The sequence below is a fragment of the Lynx canadensis genome, chromosome D2, assembly GCF_007474595.2.
Source record: "Lynx canadensis isolate LIC74 chromosome D2, mLynCan4.pri.v2, whole genome shotgun sequence".
NCBI classification, from domain to species: domain Eukaryota; kingdom Metazoa; phylum Chordata; class Mammalia; order Carnivora; family Felidae; genus Lynx; species Lynx canadensis.
Window position 1 is genome coordinate 30,851,446 of NC_044313.2, and position 20,547 is coordinate 30,871,992.

Sequence of the window (20,547 nt, forward strand, 5' to 3'; positions counted from 1 at the left end):
GTTTGAATAAGTCCATTAAGAGTTAAAATGTCAAGATCTGGGAGAGAAAGGAAATTCAGACAGAAGAGTCTAGCATTTGTGGCTTCTTTTCTCCTAGAGCACCTGCTGATTTGGGAAGAGGTGGCTAAGAGGTTGAGAGGTAGAAGAACAGTGTTCTAATAGTCTTGTGAAGCTAGGGAGAAAAAATCATAGTCCAGTGACTGATACAGGGAGGAGACCCTCGTAAATCACCCATGCTTTGGGTTGAAACCTGAAGGACTACACCTTGGAACTAAGCAGAGTTTCCCTTTAATACCTGAAATTAAAGTGACTCTTGATTGCTGGTACCCTTAGCTGCTTGCCAAAACAAACATCATCTTCTACACAGATGCACTACACATCTTCTACTACTTTCTGCATCCTAGGCCTCCAAATATTTTTACCATTTTTGATATATAATATCTGACAATCAAAATAACTAGGTAAAGAGACAGGATGACATGGCTAAAAACAAAGGAAACAGAAAATTAAAACAAACCTAGAGGGGCTCCAAACAATGAAGATACAGACTCTTAAATATTTAACATAAAATCCTTACTATTTAAGAAGATAAAAGGCAAGGTTAATAATATTAGTAGAAAACAAGACCATAAAAAAGAATCAAATAGAAATTCAAGAACTGAAAAATATGGTTACCAAATTGGGAACTCAATAGATGAGTTTACCATTAGACTGTGCCAAAGACAGAAGTAATGATCTGAAAGACGGGTCATAAGAAAAGAGCAAAACAAAGCACCCAGGAAAAATGTGACTGGATTCTCAGAAGGAATGGAGGAAAAAATGGGCAGAAATAATTATTTAAAGAGAGAATAGCTGAGAATCTTCCAAAAGTGACAAAAGGTCAAACTGTTGATTCAAGGAAAACTGAATCCCTAATAGGATAAATACAAATAAAACTATACCAAGCATATTGTAGTAAAAATTTTGAAAACCAACTACAGGGGACATCTCACAAAGAGCTAGAGAAAAAGAGAGATTACCTTCAAATAAACAGCAATAATACAAGGACAAGTGACTTCTCCACAGAAATCATGGGAGTAAGATGACAATGGAATATTTGTTTTTTTAACTACTGAAAGAAAATAGCTGCCAATCCCAAATTCTATACCCAGCAAAAATAGCCTTCAAAAAATGAAGGTGAAATAATGACATTTTCAGACAAACAAAACCAAAATTCATCACCAGCAGACTAGTGCTAAAATATTCTCTAAGTCAAAAGAAAATTATCCCAAATAGAACCTTGGAGATACAGGAAGATTTAAAGAGCAATAAAATGGGTAAATATATTAGTAAATCTAGATAAATATTATTAGTTTTGTTGGAGTGTAATAGTATTTTTTAAAAGAGTTGTCTTTCAGACACATACTGAAATAATTAGGAATAAATTTATACCTGAAATTACCTTAAAATAATAAAGAAGGTAACTAAATGGAAGTGTGAGCGGGACAGGATTAGTCATGGACCAATGATTGTTAAGGCCGGAATAACCAGTTCATGCAGGTTCACTATTCTGCTTATTTGTATACGCTCAAAAGTCTCCATAATTATATTAATAACAGTAATAATAATGACAATACCATCTTAATAGTTTTATAGAAATGTGGTTTTACATATGCACATACATGCAGACACATACACATATATATGCATATATGATTAAAACATATGACATTTATAGTATAAAAGTCTGGAGATAGGTAAATGAAGCTAAGGGTTTCTACCAATTAGTATTAGATTTTGGGAAATCAAGGATTCACATGGTAATCTTTAGAGTAACCACCAAAAAAAAAGAAAAGAGTATACAGCTTCTGAGCTAAAAGAGGGGAGAAATGAAATAAGTACAAAATAATTTAAAAGAAAGCAAGAAAGAGGGGAAAAAAGATCAGTGGAAGAAGGGGAAGAAAAAAAAGATAGGCACAAACATAGAAACACATAAGATGGTAGATTTTCATCTATATGTACATTATACATAAACTAAATGTTCTAAAACTAAAATGTAACAATTGTTTCACTGAATGAATAAAACTGATAAACTTTTAGCTATTTAGATTAAGAAAAAAATATACAAGACTGAAATTGCTAAAATCAGAAACAAAAGTAGGGACATTACTACCAATTCTACCAAAATAAAAAGGATTATAAGTGAGTACTATAATAGGGGAGCCTGGATGGCTTAGTCAGTTAAATGTCAGACTCTTGATTTTGGCTCAGGTCATGATCTCAAGGTCATGAGATAGAGCCCCACATGGGACTCTGCATTAGGTACGGAGCCTGCTTAAGATTCTCTACCTCTCCCTCTACCCCTTCCCATTACGCTCTTTCTAAATTAAAAAGAGAGAGAGAACTATAGGAAACTGTATGCCAACAAACTGGAAAACCTAGATGAAATGGACAAATTCCTAGCACAACAATCTACGAAGACTACATCATGCAGAAATAGAATATCAGAATAGACCTATAACCAGTAAGGAGACTGAATCTGTAACCAGTCTCCTGACAAACAATAGCCCTGGACCTGATGGCTTCATTGGTAAAGTCTACCAAACACTTAAAGAAGAACTAACACCAATTCTCCTCAAATTTTTCAAAAATTTGAAGAGAAGGCAACATGCTAAACTCATTCTATGAGACCAGCCTTACCTTGGTACCAACACCCAACAAGATACTACAAGAAACTGCAGACCAATATCTCTTACAAATATTGATGCAAAAATCCTCAACAGAATACTAGCAAACTGAAATCAGCAACATTATTAAAAGGATTATATACCATGACCAAGTGGGTTTTATTGCTGGAAAGTAAATATGGTTCAACATATGAAAATTGATCAGTGTGATATACCACATTAACAGAATGAAGGATAAAAATCACACATGATCATCTCAACTGATGCAGAAAAAGCATTTGACAAAATTCAATATCTTTTCATAATAAAAACACTTAAAATGGAATAGAAGAAAACTACCTCAATATAAGTCATAAATGAAAAGCTCACAGCAAACATCATACTCAATGGTAAAGACTAAAAGCTTTTTCTCTAAGATCTAGACAAGGCAAGGATGCTCACTTTCAACATTTCTGTCGAACACAATACTGGAAGACCACAGTAATTATGCAAGAAAAAGAAATAAAAGGCATCCACATTTGAAAGAAAGAGGTAAAATTATCTGTTTGCAGGTGATATGATGTTATATATAGAAAAGTCTAAAGATGACATACCAGAAAAACACCAGAACTAATAAATAAACTCAGCAAAGTATCAGAATACAAAGTCAACACACAAAAATCATTTGCATTTCTATTTACCAACAATGAGCAATCCAAAAAAGCAAATTAAGAAAACAATTCCACTTAGCATCAAAAAGAATAAAATACTTAAGAATTAATTTAAGCAAGGAGGTGAAAGACTTGTATAATAAAAACTACAAGGGGCGCCGGGGTGCTCACTCTTGACTTCTGGCTCAGGTCATGATCTCATGGTTCATGGGTACGAGCCCTGTGACAGGCTCTGCACTGGCAGCTCGGGGCCTGCCTTGAGATTCTGTCTCCCTCTCTTTGCCACTTCCCCCACTTGCTCTCTCTCAAAAACAAAAAACAAAAAATAAAAAACAAAACTACAAACACTGCTGAAAGAAATTAAAGAAGACATAAATAAATGGAAAGACACCCCATGTTTATACACTGGAAGACTCAATATTGTTAAGATGTCAATATTACTCAAAGCAATCTAGAGATCTAAGGCAATTACTATCAAAATCCCAATGATGTTTTTTGCAGAAACAGAAAAACTCATCCTAAAATTCATATGGAATCTCAAGGGACCCCAAATAGACAAAGCAATCCAGAAAGAGAAGAAGAAAGCTGGGGGACTCATACTTCCTCCAAAACTTTCAAGCTTACGATAAACTATATTTATTACAAAACTTACTACAAAGCTATAGTAATCAAAATAGTGTAGTACTAGCATAAAGACAAACATATAGGTAAATTAAATAGATAAATGTAAAACAATAGATTCTAGACATAAACCTTTGCATATGTGATCAAATGGTTTTCAACAAGGGTGACAGGACCCTTCAGCAGGGAAAATCAGTCTTTTAAACAAATGGTGCTGGGGGAACTGGATATCCACACACAGAAAATGAAGTTGGACCCTTACCTCACATCATACACAAAAAATTAACTCAAAATTCATCCATGACCTAAATCTAAGACCAAAAACTATAAAATTCTTAAGACAAAAACATAAGACAAAAGCTTCATGGCATTAGATCTGGCAGTAATTTCCTACATGTGACACCAAAGGCACAGACAAAAATTAAGAAATGGACAAACTGGACTTCATGAAAACTTTAAAATTAATTTCATTGAGGTGGCTCAGTTGGTTAAGTGTCTGACTCTTGATCTTGGCTCAGGTCATGATCTCATGGTTCGTGAGACTGAGCCCTGAGTTGGGCTCTGCACTGATAGCACAGAGCCTCCTTGGGATTCTCTCTCTCCCTCTCTCTCTGCCCCTTCCCCGCTTGTGCTCTGTCCCTCTCTCTCTCAAAATAAACAAACTTAAAAAAATAATTAAAAAAATAAAAATTAGTTGCATCAAAAGATTCTACCAACAGAATAAAAAGGCAACCCACAGAATGTGAGGAAATATTTGCAAGTCATGTATTTGAGATGGAATTAATGTCCAGAATATATAAAGAATTCCTACAACTCAACAACAAAACAACCGGACTCAAAGATGGGTGAAGAACTTGAATAGTTATTTCTCCAAAGATATGCAAATGGCCAAAAAGTACATGAAAAGATGTTCACAACATCACTAATCATTAGGAAACGCAAATCAAAACTACAATGATATGCCACCTTTATACCTATTAGGATGACTGTGATCTAAAAGCAAAAGGAGTGGTGTCTGGGTGGCTTAGTCGGTTACGAGTCTGACTTCGGCTCAGGTCATGGTCTCACAGTTCGTGGGTTTGAGTGCCGGATCGGACTCTGTGCTGACAGCTCAGAGCCTGGAGCCCGCTTTGGGTTCTGTGTCTCCCACTCTCTCTGCCCTTCCCCTGCTCATGCTCTGTCTCTCAAAAAAAATTAAATTAAATTAAATTAAGTTAAATTAAAGTAAATTAAAAATTAAAAATAAATAAATAAATAAAGATAAAAACAAAAGGAAACAAAACCCGGAAAATGACACAGTGATGAAGAGGTGGAGAAACTGGAACGCTGTCCAACACTGGAGGTAATGTAAAATGGTGCACTGGAATGGAAAGCAGTATGGCAGTTCCTCCAAAGACTAAGCATAGGTCACTATACTTCAATTTAAAAAAAGTTAAACAGGGGCACCAGGGTGACTCAGCTGGTTGAGCATCTGACTCTGGATTTCAGCTCAGGTCATGATGTCACAGTCATGAGATTGAGCCCTGTGTCAGGCTCTGAGCTGGGCATGGAGCCTGCTTAAGATTCTCTCTCTCCCTCTCCCTCTGCGCCTCCCCCTCTTACACGTGTACACTCTCTCAAAAGAAAAAAAAGTAGGAAAACTAAACAATTCAACAGAACTGCCATATGATCCAGTAATTCCACTTCTGGGTATATATATATAAAATAACTGAAAGTAGTGTCTCAAAGATATTTGTTCACCCACATTCATAGCAGCATCATTCACAATAGCTAAAACATGGAAGCAACCCCAGTGTCCATCGATGGATAGATAAGCAAAATATGGTATATGCACACAATGGAATATTATTCAGCCTTAAAAAGGGAAGAAATTCTGATGCATGCCGCAACATGAATGAACCTTAGGGGCATATGCTAAGTGAAATAAGTCAGTCACCAAATGACAACTACCGTATGAGTCTACGCACATGAGGTACTTAAAGACAAAACTGTCCTACCATAGGTCTTGCTACTCTGAGTGACTAGGGATCAAGGACAAAAGTACTCTCGATGTTGCTTCGGAAGGGCCAATGTGTCTTCTGTCTGGGACTGGGAAACAGGCTAAGATAAAATGTACTACTGGCTCCAGGACTCATTACCTCTGATAACTGCACAACTGGACAAAGCGTGTCTTGGCAACCTATTTTCGAGGCCCTTCTGACTCACAGACAAACCTCATCCCGAGAAGGCACTCGGGTATGGAGCTCGGCAGGCCTCCAGGCCTCCCCGCGCCTCCCAGCCGTCTAGCACACCGGGACCGCCCACAGCTGCTCACCAGTGTTGCGGATGATGTAGTCCAGCACCACCAACCGCTCGAACTGCAGCAGTAGTTGCCGGTTAGTGTTCTCAGGGAGAGGTTCTGCTTCAAAACGCCGTAGCCAGTAGTCTGCGTCTTTGTAGCCTTCAACAAAGAGCTGGAATGAACCAACCTGCAGCCAAAGAGGAGGAATAAAGAGACTTCCCTGTAGCTCAAGTCCAAAGAGCCCAGGAGTAAGCCAGGTCGCCCACAAGGCACTGTGGAGTTTATATCAGAAAAAGGTCATGGGAGTGCTTGCCCAATCCAAATTCAAGAAGCCTATCTAAATGGGCCAGAGGAGTAAAGTGAGAAGTTAGGAGCTCTGTTCTCTGGAAAATTATTCCCCAAACCTTAAAAATGAGGAAGACAGGAGCCTCAAGGCAGGCTATTCGCATGTCTACATGCAAGTCTCTAGGTGCCTTGCTTCACCACTTGGATGGTTATGCCACCATAAATCATCATCTTTGCAGGTGCAGTTTATACCTTTGGCGGTAGCCCGATGCGATTAAACCGCTGCCCAACTTTTGGCACTTTCTCTAGTGCAAGCCGCTTGCCCCTGGACTTCACTCGGTCAATGGCACTATAGTTGAAGGTATCGCTGGCCAGATACACTACCTATAGTGGAAAGAGAAGAGATATCTAGGTTACAATCGAGTATAAGAACTATACCATTGGAAGGGAACAGCTGGACGCTCACCAGTGCTGCTCCTCTCCCAGGGCATGCAGAAAGAATGCACTTCTCAGCCTTTCTAAGGACTAGTTCAGGCCAATGGAATGTTGACAAAGTGATATATGTATATCACCTGCAGGGCTGGCCCCTAAAATCTCCCATGATCCTTAGTTCATACTCTCCCATCTGTGCAGCTGGAAACGAAGGGCTCTGAGATGGCAAAACCACATCATGGAAGGATTTTAGATCTCTCGTTACTACGTGGAGTGACAAGGGATCTAGGAGAGCTGACTAACTGGCATGGATCTATTATGTGAGCAAGATCCATTAAACCACTGAGATCCAGGGTTTGTTATAGCAGCTAGCATGAATTCCTCTAATACAGCCACCACCTGGGTTAGGAGAAGAGGGCCCAACACCTAATTTCTGTCCACATAAAAACAAATTGTAATTTACTCCATACCCTTATATTTAATTTTGAATTTTGTACTATGTACAATTATTCACATTTAAAAAATAAACACTAGGGGCGCCTGGGTGGCTCAGTCGGTTAAGCGGCCGACTTCGGCTCAGGTCACGATCTCACACTCTGTGAGTTCGAGGCCCGCGTCGGGCTCTGTGCTGACAGCTCAGAGCCTGGAGCCTGTTTCAGATTCTGTGTCTCCCTCTCTCTCTGACCCTCCCCCATTCATGCTCTGTCTCTCTCTGTCTCAAAAATAAATAAACGTTAAAAGTAAAAAATAAATAAATAAATAAATAAAAAATAAACACTAGGGGTGCCTGGGTGGCTCAGTAGGTTAAGCGTCTGCCTCTAGATCTCAGCTCAAGTCTTGATCTCAGAGGGTCATGAGTTCAGGTCCTGTGTTAGGCTCTATACTGGGCATGGAGCTTACTTTAAAAAACAATAACAATAATAAAAATAAATAAATAAATATAAACATTAAAACTTGTTTTAATTTTTAGATTACTATATATAGGCATATTTATGCAGACTGTATCTGGAATATCATACAAGAAACTAGTACTAATAGCTCCCTCCAAGGAAGGAACAGAGTGGCTGGAAGACAAGAGGTGGGAGAGAGGCTGAACTACTCTGTTTACCTTACTGTGCCTTCTGATCTCTACACTAGATGTATGCATTGCCTATTCAAAAAAACATTTTTTAATGGGCCACCAATATTACACTTGGTTGTTGGGGTGCCTGGGTGGCTCAGTCGGTTAAGCCTCTGACTTTGGCTCACGTCATGATCTCACAGTTCTTGGGTTCGAGCCCCACGTCAAGCTCTGAGCTGACAGTGCAGAGCCTGCTTCAGATTCTGTATCTCCCTCTCCCTCTGCCCCTCCCTCCCACTTCCCTCAAAAATAAATAAACATGAAACAACAAAAAAAAAGATAACTATGATTGATTGTCAAATTATAGTAATATCACTACAATCCGTATGTGTGTCCATTATCACCCTTTATCACACTGTCTTGCGATTATCCATTCATTTATCTAATCTCTCTCTTAAGATTAAAGAGATTTGGGGAAAAAGAGATCATATTATTCACATTAGCATCCTCGGTACCTAACAAAGTGATTGGTACATGCTCATTAAATATTTATTAAGTGAATGTAATATTTATTAAGTAAATGCATATTCTTTCGGAGATAGCAACAAGTGAGTTTCAGCATATAAATACCTAAATTAAATAAAATTAAATTTAAAAGAAAATTCTTTCTTTTCCTAAGCCTTGCAGAACTCATTACAAATAACTAAATATTGTGTCTATGAATCTTAGGGACGAAATCATTCCCTCCTTCCTTACCCATCCATCTGTCCATCCAATGTTAACAGAGTATCTAAAATGGATGTGCAAGTTCCTATAAGTTGGCATTATCTGCTGAGGAAACACATGCACAGGAATCAAGGTGAAAAAAGGCTTTCCTAGGGACTACCTTGCCAGTTTCCACAGTGACAACCCTTGCTTTTCTCAAGTGATAAACTACCCTTCCCCCCCCCCCAGTCAGATTTATTTTCTATCGTTCTCTGTAACAACCCACTTTTTCCGTATGATTAACGAAGCTATCATAACCTGAAACCCCACAGGAACACAGAGCAGAGACAGCTACTGAATGAGAACTAGAGCCTTACTATTTGAAGCTCCATCACAACATGAGCCCCGTTTCCATAGTGACAGATGCTCTAATCAACTGGATAGAATCTTGTCAGAAGGGTGGGTAGGCTGGGAGGGGAGAGACATCCTCTCATTATTCTTTAGCAACTCTTTGTTAAACTTGCAACGTTCTAGCTCATCTCAGTCTCATGGAAGACAAGTATTTTTTTTATTGTTGCTGACTTTCTCATGCAAAAGATCATCAGGCCACATTAAAATTCTCCATAGGGACAGAGGAAGACCAGAGATGGGGAAGAATGGGATTTTGGGGGGTGACATTCTATTATGATTAGCATTGACATAAAAATACTACAGGCTAGGACGTGTGGAGTGTTTATATTGTGCAAAGGCACTAGGCTACGTGTTTTACATGGATTATCCTGTGTAATCTTAATAGCTGCCCCATAAAGTAGGAACTATTTATATCCCTATTTTTATAGTAAGGAAACTGAGCAAGCAGGGGATATGGGGGTGTTTTAAGTGACTTGCCAAGGGTCACCCAATAAAAAGCTGCAGAGTCAGAATGTGGCCTCAACCTCTGATTCTCAGGCACTGCACTCCAGAAGCACAAGCAGAGCAGGCACATGGCTAGGCGCTGACTATTTACCTAGTGAAGAAAGGGAATGACAGTGCTGAGCACGGAGTATTTAAAACAATTTCTAGGGGCGCCTGGGTGGCGCAGTCGGTTAAGCGTCCGACTTCAGCCAGGTCACGATCTCGCGGTCCGTGAGTTCGAGCCCCGCGTCGGGCTCTGGGCTGATGGCTCAGAGCCTGGAGCCTGTTTCCGATTCTGTGTCTCCCTCTCTCTCTGCCCCTCGCCCGTTCATGCTCTGTCTCTCTCTGTCCCAAAAATAAATAAACGTTGAAAAAAAAAAAATTAAAAAAAAAATAAAACAATTTCTAGAATCTAGGAGGGGCCTAGTAGGAGGAATTCTGGTTAGGCAGGAGATCTTTAAAGCATTAATTATCATACAAGATGTTCAAAGTGTGCTATTTAACTCTGTGTACAGACAGAACTAAAGCACAGAGGGAAGGAATGAACTGTACAAGACCAGGCAATGAATCAGATGTCCATGGGAGCTACAAGCATACGCTCTCCCCACGGACCTGAGTCGGGGGGATCTCTAGAATTGTCCCTCCTGGTTTGATACTCGCTCACTGACTCAACTGGCACTTATGGAATACTTCCTATAAAAACAGCACTTTGCGGGGCGCCTGGGTGGCGCAGTCGGTTAAGCGTCCGACTTCAGCCAGGTCACGATCTCGCGGTCCGTGAGTTCGAGCCCCGCGTCGGGCTCTGGGCTGATGGCTCAGAGCCTGGAGCCTGTTTCTGATTCTGTGTCTCCCTCTCTCTCTGCCCCTCCCCCATTCATGCTCTGTCTCTCTCTGTCCCAAAAATAAATACGTTGAAAAAAAAAAAAATTAAAAAAAAAAAAAAAACAAAAAAAAAAAACAGCACTTTGCTAGGTGCTGAATATAAGAGGAAATTTCAAGAAATGGTCCCTGACCTCTACAAACTTACAAGCCAGCTGGCTTATTGTTTGGAGTTCGGTGGCAAAGGAGCAGACAGTTAAACAACCACAACAATCACAATTTCTTCTAAAACACCCTGGGAAACAGAAAAAAACAGGTTTGAAGGAAAGCTTCTATCTGCTGATCAGTCTCTGCCCACAATCTACTATCTAAACCTTCAAAGAAAATCTTAAGCAGGGGTTTTTAAGCTAGAGGCACGGTCCTTACAAGGTAAATGAGTAGATTGCAACTGGTCCATGAACCATCCCCCTGAAATTCTATGCAAACAACAACTGAAAATATATGACTTTTTTTCTGGGAACAAGATGTATAGCTTTCATCAGATTCTCAGAGGATTAAAGCCCATAGTTACAAAGATGCTCCTGCAGCCTCAGTGCATATCAGATCAGAGCTCCACCTTGTTACTAAACCTGAGGTAGCCACATACTAAATGGGTGATGATGTGTCCTTGAATGTTCATATGCTGACCAGCAGATTCCTTCCCCTCATAACTCTTGGAAAGTTTCATGTAACACCCCGCAGTACAGGGATTCTTAGCCTGGCATCAGTAAATGTCCTGAAAATGCAAGCAAACAATTCTGTATTTCAGCATATTGGGGGGTGGGGGAGGGAATCATTATTCCCTTAGAACCTCAGCTAAGTCTATAACAAACATAGGGGATGTGCAAATCCATTCTAAGTGTGGATTTGCCTGGATCTGGGACCCTGATTTTACTATGTTCAGAGAAGTACAAGAATTTCACAGCAAAAAGATGGATGAGAATTCCAGGTCAGTTCCCTGCACAGGTTCAAGCCAGACTCTCATCCCATCCTAGATTCCTCCTTGCCAGACCTTGTATAAGTGATTAGCTGACATAAGCTAGTCCATTCTAGATTATCTCTAAATCATGGAATAGCTCAGAAATCTAAAAGAATGAGCTATAAAAGTAGCTAGGTTTCTAACCAGTTTACAGTTACCAGGGATTGACAAACACAGGGAACCCATAAGTGTGCATCAGAGGGTCAGTGAATTTCCTGAAATTGTGTGCAAAAATTTTATGCGTATCCTTCTCAGGATGGCTTCCATCAGATGATCAACTCATGAGCCTAAATCTACTATCTGCCCCCCCAAAAAGGCTGAGAACCCTAGACTCAGGACATAAGCAGCCCTCCCTGGACCTAAGCCCCATTAACATGTAGCAGGACTTAGGCCCAGGAAAACTCTGGATAGGCAGTAAGGTTCCCTGGAGAGACAAGTCACTGACCTTTGTACGGGGTACAATGTTGAGTTCCAGTTTTTGGTCCACCAGACTGGCCCCTGCCTCTGACAGATAGCCCTGGTTGAGGACAAGGCAGTCACGGCCAAAGCAGCAGGGACAGCATAGCTTCTGCAGCCACTTGGTCCACTTAGGATTAAGGTGCCCATATGGCTCTTCATTCTTGGGTTTGAAGACAGCAATGATCTTCTACACAGAGAAAAGAAAAATAGGATGTTAAAGGCAATTGATTCAAGTAGCTCATAGACCAGGTCAGCAAGACTCTAGAAAGAAATGAGAAGGCACAGGCAGACAATAGCTATAGACAGACACTAGCTTCTCCCCAGCTTGTAAGGGGAAGATACAGCTCATGTGTGCAGCTAAGAGACCCAGTGCCAGAAAGGGCTGTGGCCAAAGAAGATGCCAAGTCTAGTATACATGGTAAAACGGACTCAAAGCCCAACTTCCAAGGTACATTCATACAAATTGTTGCTCTGCATCAATTAGGTAAAGACTCAAAAAAATATCAGTTGAGAGGAAATTAGTAAAGTATTATGGAATGAGATTAAGGAAACTCCATCAATGGCTGATTTCCTCTAGCAGCCTTACTATTCCACTCGCAGGGTATTAACAAAACCTTAAAAAGTTTAGGAAAGACAAACCAAGAAAGCAATGGAAGGGAAAAATCACAACAGGAAAAAGAATCTGCTACCTGGTTAGAATGGGGTTCTTTTAAGTAACTCTGGTAAGCAAGAGATCAGGACATGAGAGTCCCCAAAGATTAAAATCCACCTTCTCTTGCAGGTGGTAACTTAATCCTCAGAGGTCCTTGGAATATGGGACAGTGAAGCAATCTATACACTATGGACCTCCCTCCTGAGGTTTTCTTCCCCAGGCCAGGGAGCCCTCCACGGTTATTTCACATTTACCTCATTCCCTCCAGTCCCCAACCTGGTAAATATGAAGAAGAGGAAGAAAAGTAAATATGCTATCTCAGTGATTCATCTTCATATCATATGACTCTCCCTCTCCCCTCACCCCACAGCCAACTCAAGCTAGTCTGGGTCATAAGACATTTTCCTGTGGGTGTCACTTCCTGACAGGCAGGTCACAGCAAAAAACATACACCCATCTGCCTGCATTAAGTATGTACTTGTATTAGGAATTGGCTGGATGAGTGTCTCCAACAATAATTGGTCCATCTGGAGGCCAGTTCTTTCAAGAAGCCTTGCAAAAGAATTTGAGAGCAAGAAAAACACAGAAGTCTCGTCCCTCCAAAGGAAATCAATTTATTCTTAAACACAAACAACCTTACATATTCAGTGGGAAAAGTCAAGTACATATATTCATATCCTAAGTCTTCAGAATTACATTCTTATCCAAAATGGCTAGCAAAAGGCCTAAGGGACAGCAATCTTCTTGTCTCCGTACCCCCTGGAACCCTGGGCTTGGAACCAGACAGCAGCAAGAGCAAGGGGCTCCTGTCACTCACAGAATGACTCATGAGTCCATTGTAACTCTCTGGAACTGGGCAGTAAAACCACAGGACAACTTGAGGCATGCCCTACAACTCAACAGTCAGTTCAACTGAGGTACAAAGTGGAGTTCAGCAAGCTGGTCTCCAGTGGAAGGAAGACTGAGACATTCTTTCTATTAGTATTTTTCAGCTACCCAGACTGAGGCTTAAATACTTCCATTAAATAAAACAGAACTCTGAGGTGCCTGGGTGGCTCAGTCAGTTGAGCGTCATGACTTCAGGTCATCATCTCAAGGTTCGTGAGTTTGAGCCCTGTGTCAGGCTCACTGCTGTCAGTGCAGAGCCTGATTCAGATCCTCTGTTCCCCTCTCTCGCTCTCTCTCAAAAATAAAAAAATAAAGGAAATAATGTAAATTAAAAAAAAAAAACAAAAAACAAGAAAAGCAGAACTCGAAGGCCAAGATTGCAGCCAAAGCATCATTTACAGACTGAACTCTCAAACTTCTCAATTTCCTTCCAACATAAAGAGAATCAGAAAGCATTTCAACAACTCTAAAAGCATTAGTAATCATCATTATCTCGGAATCACACAGGTTTCATTAAATAAAGACGTGTGGACTGGATAAAGGAGGAATGGTGGGTGGGAAGGATGGAGGAACCAAAGGACATTAGGCAGAAAGGAAGACAAGTGCCTTTCAGGACTAAGTGTGGCCTCAGGTCAATTCAATTCTGTTAACGTTTGCTCAGTACCTCATTTGTGTGAGCACTACAGGCTTGCCAAATGATACATAACAGCATTGGGCCTAATTTCCAAAGCTAATGTGAACTTCACATTTTCAACTGTGTTCCTGAATACTCAAGGATATCTCCTATTCACAGAAAACAAACTCTAGAACCATTCAAATTAGAAAGATACCCACCATTATTTGGTTGAGAAAGAAAATGACTACTGCCTTCTGTAGTAGTCTGTCTTCTCTCTTCCCTACTAACTTCAATTTCTTTATTACATTTAGTAGTAAGCTTTGGTTTGATGCTATTTTTATTTTATTTTATTTTATTTTATTTTATTTTATTTTATTTTATTGTAATTTTATCTTATCTTACTTTAGAAAGACAGACAGAGAGAGAGAGAGAGAGAGAGAGAGAGAGAGAGACAGCAGGGGAGGGGCAGAGGTGGGGAGAGAGAGAGAATCTTAAGCAGGATACACGCTCAGCACAGAGCCTGACGCGGGGCTCGATTCCACGACCTTGGGATCATGACCTGAGCCAAAATCAAGAGTCGGGGATGCTCAACCAACTCAGCCACCCAGGAGCCCCTGATGCCAATATATATTTTTTTGATGTTTTATTTATTTTTGAGAGAGAGAGAGAGACAGAGTACTAGCAGGGGAGGGGCAGAGAGAGAGAGAGGGAGACACAGAATCCGGAGCAGGCTCCAGGCTCTGAGCTGTCAGCACAGAGCCGGACGCGGGGCTCGAACTCACAAACTGAGATCATGACCTGAGCCAAAGTCAGATACTTAACTGACTGAGCCACCCAGGCACCCCGATGCCATTATTTTTAAAAAGGCTTTCCTTAACATCCCCTTACTAACCCTCTTTAATAAAGAGGGTGAAGTACAGGTAGTTTAAGCAATAGCAGTCAGTGAAGCTAGGGATAAAAACAGAACTGCACAGGAAGAGACCACTCACCGGCTAGTGTCAGAACCCACAACAAATACTAAGAGACCTGGAACTCACATGTTTCTCCCATCTGTCCAGCAACCCTAAAAAGGAGGGTATTATACTGTGCTAACATTTAAGATAGTTTTGGGGTGCCTGGGTGGCTCAGTCAGTTGAGCATCTGACTTCGGCTCAGGTCATGATCTTACGGTTGGTGAGTTCCAGCCCTGCGTCAAGCTCTGTGCTAACAGCTCAGAGCCTGGAGCCTGCTTCGGATCCTGTGTCTCCCTCTCTCTCTGCCCCTCCCCTGTTCGTGTTGTCTCTGTCTCAAAAATAAATAAACATTAAAAAAAAGAAAAGATAGTTTAAGCATATCACTCACTGTTGCACGGTGAAATATACAGACACAACTTTTAAAAGTTTTTGTTTAATTTGTTAAACATGAAGCTGATGGTTCTCAAACAATTTTGGTCTCAAGATCCCTCTAAACTCTTAAAAATTAGTAAAGACTCCCAAAACTTTTGGGGGTAATGTAAAATCTACATTTGCTGTATTAGAAATTAAAACTGAAATGTTCTATTAATTCAACTTAATAATGAAAATAGACCTGTTACATGTTGACCTAAGTGATATGTTTTTATGAAAAATAACTATTTTCAGAAACAATTTTTAGTGAGAAGGCAGGCACTATTTTACATTTTTGCAAATCTCTCTAGTGTCTGGCTTAATAAAAGGCAACTGTATTCTTAACATCTTCCTTAATATTCAGTCTGTTTCAATATCACACATCATGTAGCCTCTGGAAATCTCCACTGTATACCTATACAGAAGTGAGAATGAAAATGGCAAATAGTCTTAAAATTGTATTAAAAATAATTTTGACCTGTGGACATCTAATAGGATTCCTATAGGTCCTTTGGCCCCACTCTGAGAACTGCTGCATTCTGTATTAGCAGTTGGATAGAAATAGCACTGCCTGACTTGGCTATTTAGGCAAAGAAGCCTTATTTACATGCTAACTCTCAGAAAAGAGAGGGATGGGCTACTCTAAATGTATGAGACCCTAAAAGAAGATGGGATCCAAATAGAAGGCAATAGAAGAGATTTAGCCTGTATTTATTTTCCTGTCCACTGCCATTGACCCAACCTTTCTCATCCATTACAACTTGTGGTCTGGGACAGGTCCCTAGAACAGACAGTAATGATGCTTCAAAATCTCAGGGGCGCCTGGGTGGCTCAGTCAGTTGAGCATCTGACTTCAGCTCGGGTCATGATTTCCCGGTTCACGAGTTCTAGCCTCACGTCGGGCTCTGTGCTGACAGCTCAGAGCCTGGAGCCTGCTTCGGATTCAGTGTCTCCCTCCCTCTCTACCCCTCCCCAACTCGTGCTCTGTCTCTCTCAAAAATAAACATTAAAACAAAAATCTCAGGAACTACATCTAAAGATGACATAGAAACTTGACTGCCTCTTAACATTTAGGTAAAAAACAATAATTATCCTGTTTGAGATCTTTATTCTTTATCAGGCTATCAGTGTTACTCTCAACCACGTGTAAGGACATCAGAATTTCTTGGGAGGGCACAGGTAGTTGGAAGCAGCACACTCAATATTATAACATAATTTTATATTTGAAAAATGAAAAAAGAAAAACCTGCATCATTTTATGACAAACTCTTGGTCGATAAGTTTGTTTAAAAGATTGAATATTACTGATACAAGGCCTAGGTCCTAGCACATGTGATCAGTATCTGTAAAATTCTGAAGCAGATACAAATTAGCGTTAGCTAATAAATTACTATTCTCAGTGGTCATAAAATCTTCTCAAAATTATACTACTTTTGCTTTATTCAATGCCATGTGTCCAACAAAGCCTAATCCAGGGGTCAGTGGGCATACAACTTAATAAAAACCAAAATACTCTGAACCCCTGCTAAGCAACAGGAACCATGCCAGGGGCTTTCATGTGGGATATCGCATTTAATCTTCTTAGTAAACTCGTGAATCACATGCTATTCTATGATTCTTGGAATATGAACATCTAATATTACTAGCCTCGCAAAATAAAAAAAGCTTTAAAAATATTTTCATAGGTGATTGAGCTTAAGACCAGAAGCACAATAATACAAGTGAGGAGGGTAATATGAGCGTTCTCTATCAGGCCTTCTGATCTAGCCTTTTCCATCTTACTGTTCTAGGTCCCCATTTGCTCGCCCTGAGGGAGAAACCATCCTAAATTGGGAAAGGGAATCAGGGTTATTATCTCCAAGAACCTTCTAGCCTCTCTAGCTCCAAAAGCAGCTCTGGCAGAAACAGCTGGTTTCCCCAAACTCTGTTCCCCCTTCTTCCTTGGACATAGGACTCCTGATTTTTAGTGGGGCAAAATAAAGACTATACTTCCCAGCCACTACTGCAGTTAAGTTCTGGACAATGGGATGTAAAAAGAGTCTGGTGCAACTTCTATGAAACGTCTTGAAGGAAGAGGGCATACTCTCCCTCATCCTTTCCTTCTTCCAACTGGCTGAAAAACAGACCAGTTGTCTGCAGTCTGAGTAGCCATCTTGGATTATGTAGTGGAAGCCACATTCTAGGGATGGCCCATCAGCTGGATGGAAGGAGGCACATTGTTCATACTGCCATGCCAGCCCTAAGCAGCCTATAGACTTCTTCTATGAGAGTTCGGCGTACTTTTATTCAAGGCATTGTTGTTTTAAATTTTGTCACACATAGCCCAATTTAATCCTAACCAATATGGTAAACAAAAAGAAACCAAAAATTCAGATGACTGACTTTGAGGCAGCCCAGCATAGAGGTTAGGAGCATGAATTCTGGACTCAGTAGGCCTGAATCCTGCCTCCCACTCACTAGATGTTAGGACCCGAAGAAAATTAGTTATACTGTGTGTCTCAGTGTCATCTGTCGGAATAATAATAATAGTACCTACCTTCAAAGGTGTTATAAGTACTAAGTGAATTATTATTTGTAAAGCATTTAAAATAGTATCTAGCATATAGTAAGTGCTACCTATGTATTTGTTCAATAAAATAAATAAACTAATTTGGAACAGGGCCAAAGACCACACAAACAACTACAGCGAGTCTGTGGTCCCTAACCTGACCCACCACAGCGTTGAGGAAGTGATCCTCTGCTCTGAACCATATTTTACTCAGTGGGACTAAGATGGTTATATTAATAAGTTTTGCCAGGGCATATGTGTTTTGACTTCCTCTCTACGAAAGGACAGTGGCCAGGAAATTTTAGACCTTGGGATCCTGCAAATCACCAAGAAACATACCCACAGTCTGTTATTCTCTGTGGCCCATGCACAGAGGCGGTAATACTTTACCTGCCAGGGAGAAGTGAAAGATCTTATTACTCCCACCTGTCAGAGCACCAGGTCACTTCTCAGCTGACCTGACACACTTCCAAAAAAACTGTAACAATGTCATGAAAGAAAAATAAAAACCTTCCTACTGCTCCTATACCTATCAAAGATACTCAGCTCCTCCTTACATCAGCCAACAAGCTAAAAAAAAAGAAAAGAAAAAGTAAAATAAACAAAAAATAAAAACCACTTATATAAAAGATGAAAGCATCTTGCTAGCATTTAGACCTCAGGAGACCCACTTTTTTTCTAGAAGTAATGGTTCCCCTTTGAGCTTTCAGTTTAACTCACTCCTCCCCTTACTTGAGGGACTTGCAAAGACTTACTATTCTCAAAGTTTTCCCCACCTTTTCCCCAGCTCAGTTTATGGTAACTGAGTTGATGGTATATTGCTTTCTGGTTCTTGAAAATTCAGGGACAACATCTGGAAGAATGACCAGATCATTAAATGAACCTAACCAAGAGCTACAAGTCAGTCCATCCTGGCCACTCGGCACTCCTATCAGAACAGCACGCCAGCCATGTAAAGAGTTCACACAGGAGAGATGCAGGGAAAATCTGTGGGAGATTTGACAATCATCATTTTAATAAGTATAACAATAATACATTTTTCCAAGAAAACATTCTGATCTATCCAAGAACTCTGACAGGGAAAAGTTAATACTTTTTGACCCACTGATATTCCTCTGATCCCTCTGGTCTTATATAAATGCCTTAAATCCTTCTGCAGCTATCAAAAGAATAAAGGTCACCGCTCAGCTGCCCTGGTCACCCCATGTCCCATCCCAACCCATCTCATCCCCATCCCCCTATTTATACACATGCAGGGGACAAAATAAAGGCCAGCAAACACTTTGCCTTAGCTAAAAAGCGAACTGCTGATAGTCCTAGGAGAGAAATGAAAGTAAAATGTAGCAGGTAGTCCTGTGTTTCTAAAACTCCACATTCTTTACTGAGAAGACATGAAAAAGAATTTGAACAATTTCCCAGAAGTGAGCAATAATCAAGGCAGATGAAACTGGTAAGTCCACCCACTTCATCACCGACGTTTGCCAGTAAGAGACCTGGGGCAGTGGTAGACATCCCCACGGCACAGAAGGCTGGAACTGAACCCTCAGAGGCCCTGATGGGTCCACCCGTCCTTCTCAATAAACAGCGACAACGCTGGTTCGGTCCAAAAAAAGGAAATGGGCCCAAATCTCAATCTGTAGTACAATGGACAACGCTGGTTCAGTCCAAAAAGAGGAAATAGACCAAAGCTCAAATCTGTAGGACAATGGCCGAATAGCAGTCTCTGTAGTTTAAAGCTAAGGAACCTACTAGAAAGCAGCATCTCCCCGCGCGTCTCTGTCGAGAAGCCGATTGTCCCACCACACCGCTGGGCCCCTCGCCTGTATCTGGTCAATTTCTCTTTTTCATTCTCCGCTCACTCCTCCCCCACCAAATAGGTTCTGATTTATTTCTTCATTCCGCAGAGCTTCTCCATCTCCAGTCCTCAGGGGCATTCCAAAATCTTGCCAAGGGGCTCTGCACTGTGAAGTTTCTCCCTTTTGCAGCCTTTCAACCCCCCTTTTCCCCGTGGCTGTGCGAAGCTGCTAATTCCCCCGGACAGGCCCACCCTCCCCGAAGGCAGCGGCGGCAGCCCCCACCCCGCTCTCACCCCCTGAGGGTCCTTGACGAAGTAGCTTCCGCTGGAGCCCTGGTAGATGCGCTCGGGGAAGATGCAGCGTTCGATGGCCAGCTCCGCCTGCCGCACCACCGTCTCGAACTCGGGGTCCTCCGGAAACTCATTCCGCTCGCGGTGGGCCTGCGCGGCGTGCGCCGCCGCCGCCGCCTGAGCGGCCAGGGCTTGGGCCTGCGCCGCCACGGTTTGGGTCTGGCCCTGGGCCGCCGCGCCCCGAGCCCGATCCAGCAGTGGCTGCCGCTCCCGGTCGTGGCCTGGCGAGCCCGGCGGAGAGGGGGCCGGGCCGGCCGCCGCCGCCACTCGGACCGCGCCCCCCGGCACCTGCGGAAAGTGAGCGCCCGAGCCGGACGGGAAGGTGTAGTCCGGGGGTTGGGCCCGCTCGGGGGACACCAGTGGGCTCGTTTCGTCCATCCCTCAGGCCGCCGGCTCCGGGTCCCGGTGCGCTCCACACAGCTGAGCCCCGGGCAGGGACCAAT

General features: G+C 41.6%; 1 protein-coding gene across 1 annotated transcript in view; it reads right to left on the reverse strand.

The window, feature by feature from the left end:
- Nucleotides 1-20,547, reverse strand: part of PI4K2A (phosphatidylinositol 4-kinase type 2 alpha) — a 33,169-nt gene extending 12,622 nt beyond the window's left edge. Inside the window, exons 1-4 of the mRNA XM_030334303.1 lie at nt 20,048-20,547; nt 11,877-12,077; nt 6,756-6,887; nt 6,252-6,405 (exon numbers count right to left, since the gene is read on the reverse strand). Of these exons, the coding sequence (XP_030190163.1) occupies nt 6,252-6,405; nt 6,756-6,887; nt 11,877-12,077; nt 20,048-20,482 (922 nt within the window). The 5' untranslated portion in view covers nt 20,483-20,547. The remainder of the gene's footprint in view (nt 1-6,251; nt 6,406-6,755; nt 6,888-11,876; nt 12,078-20,047) is intronic.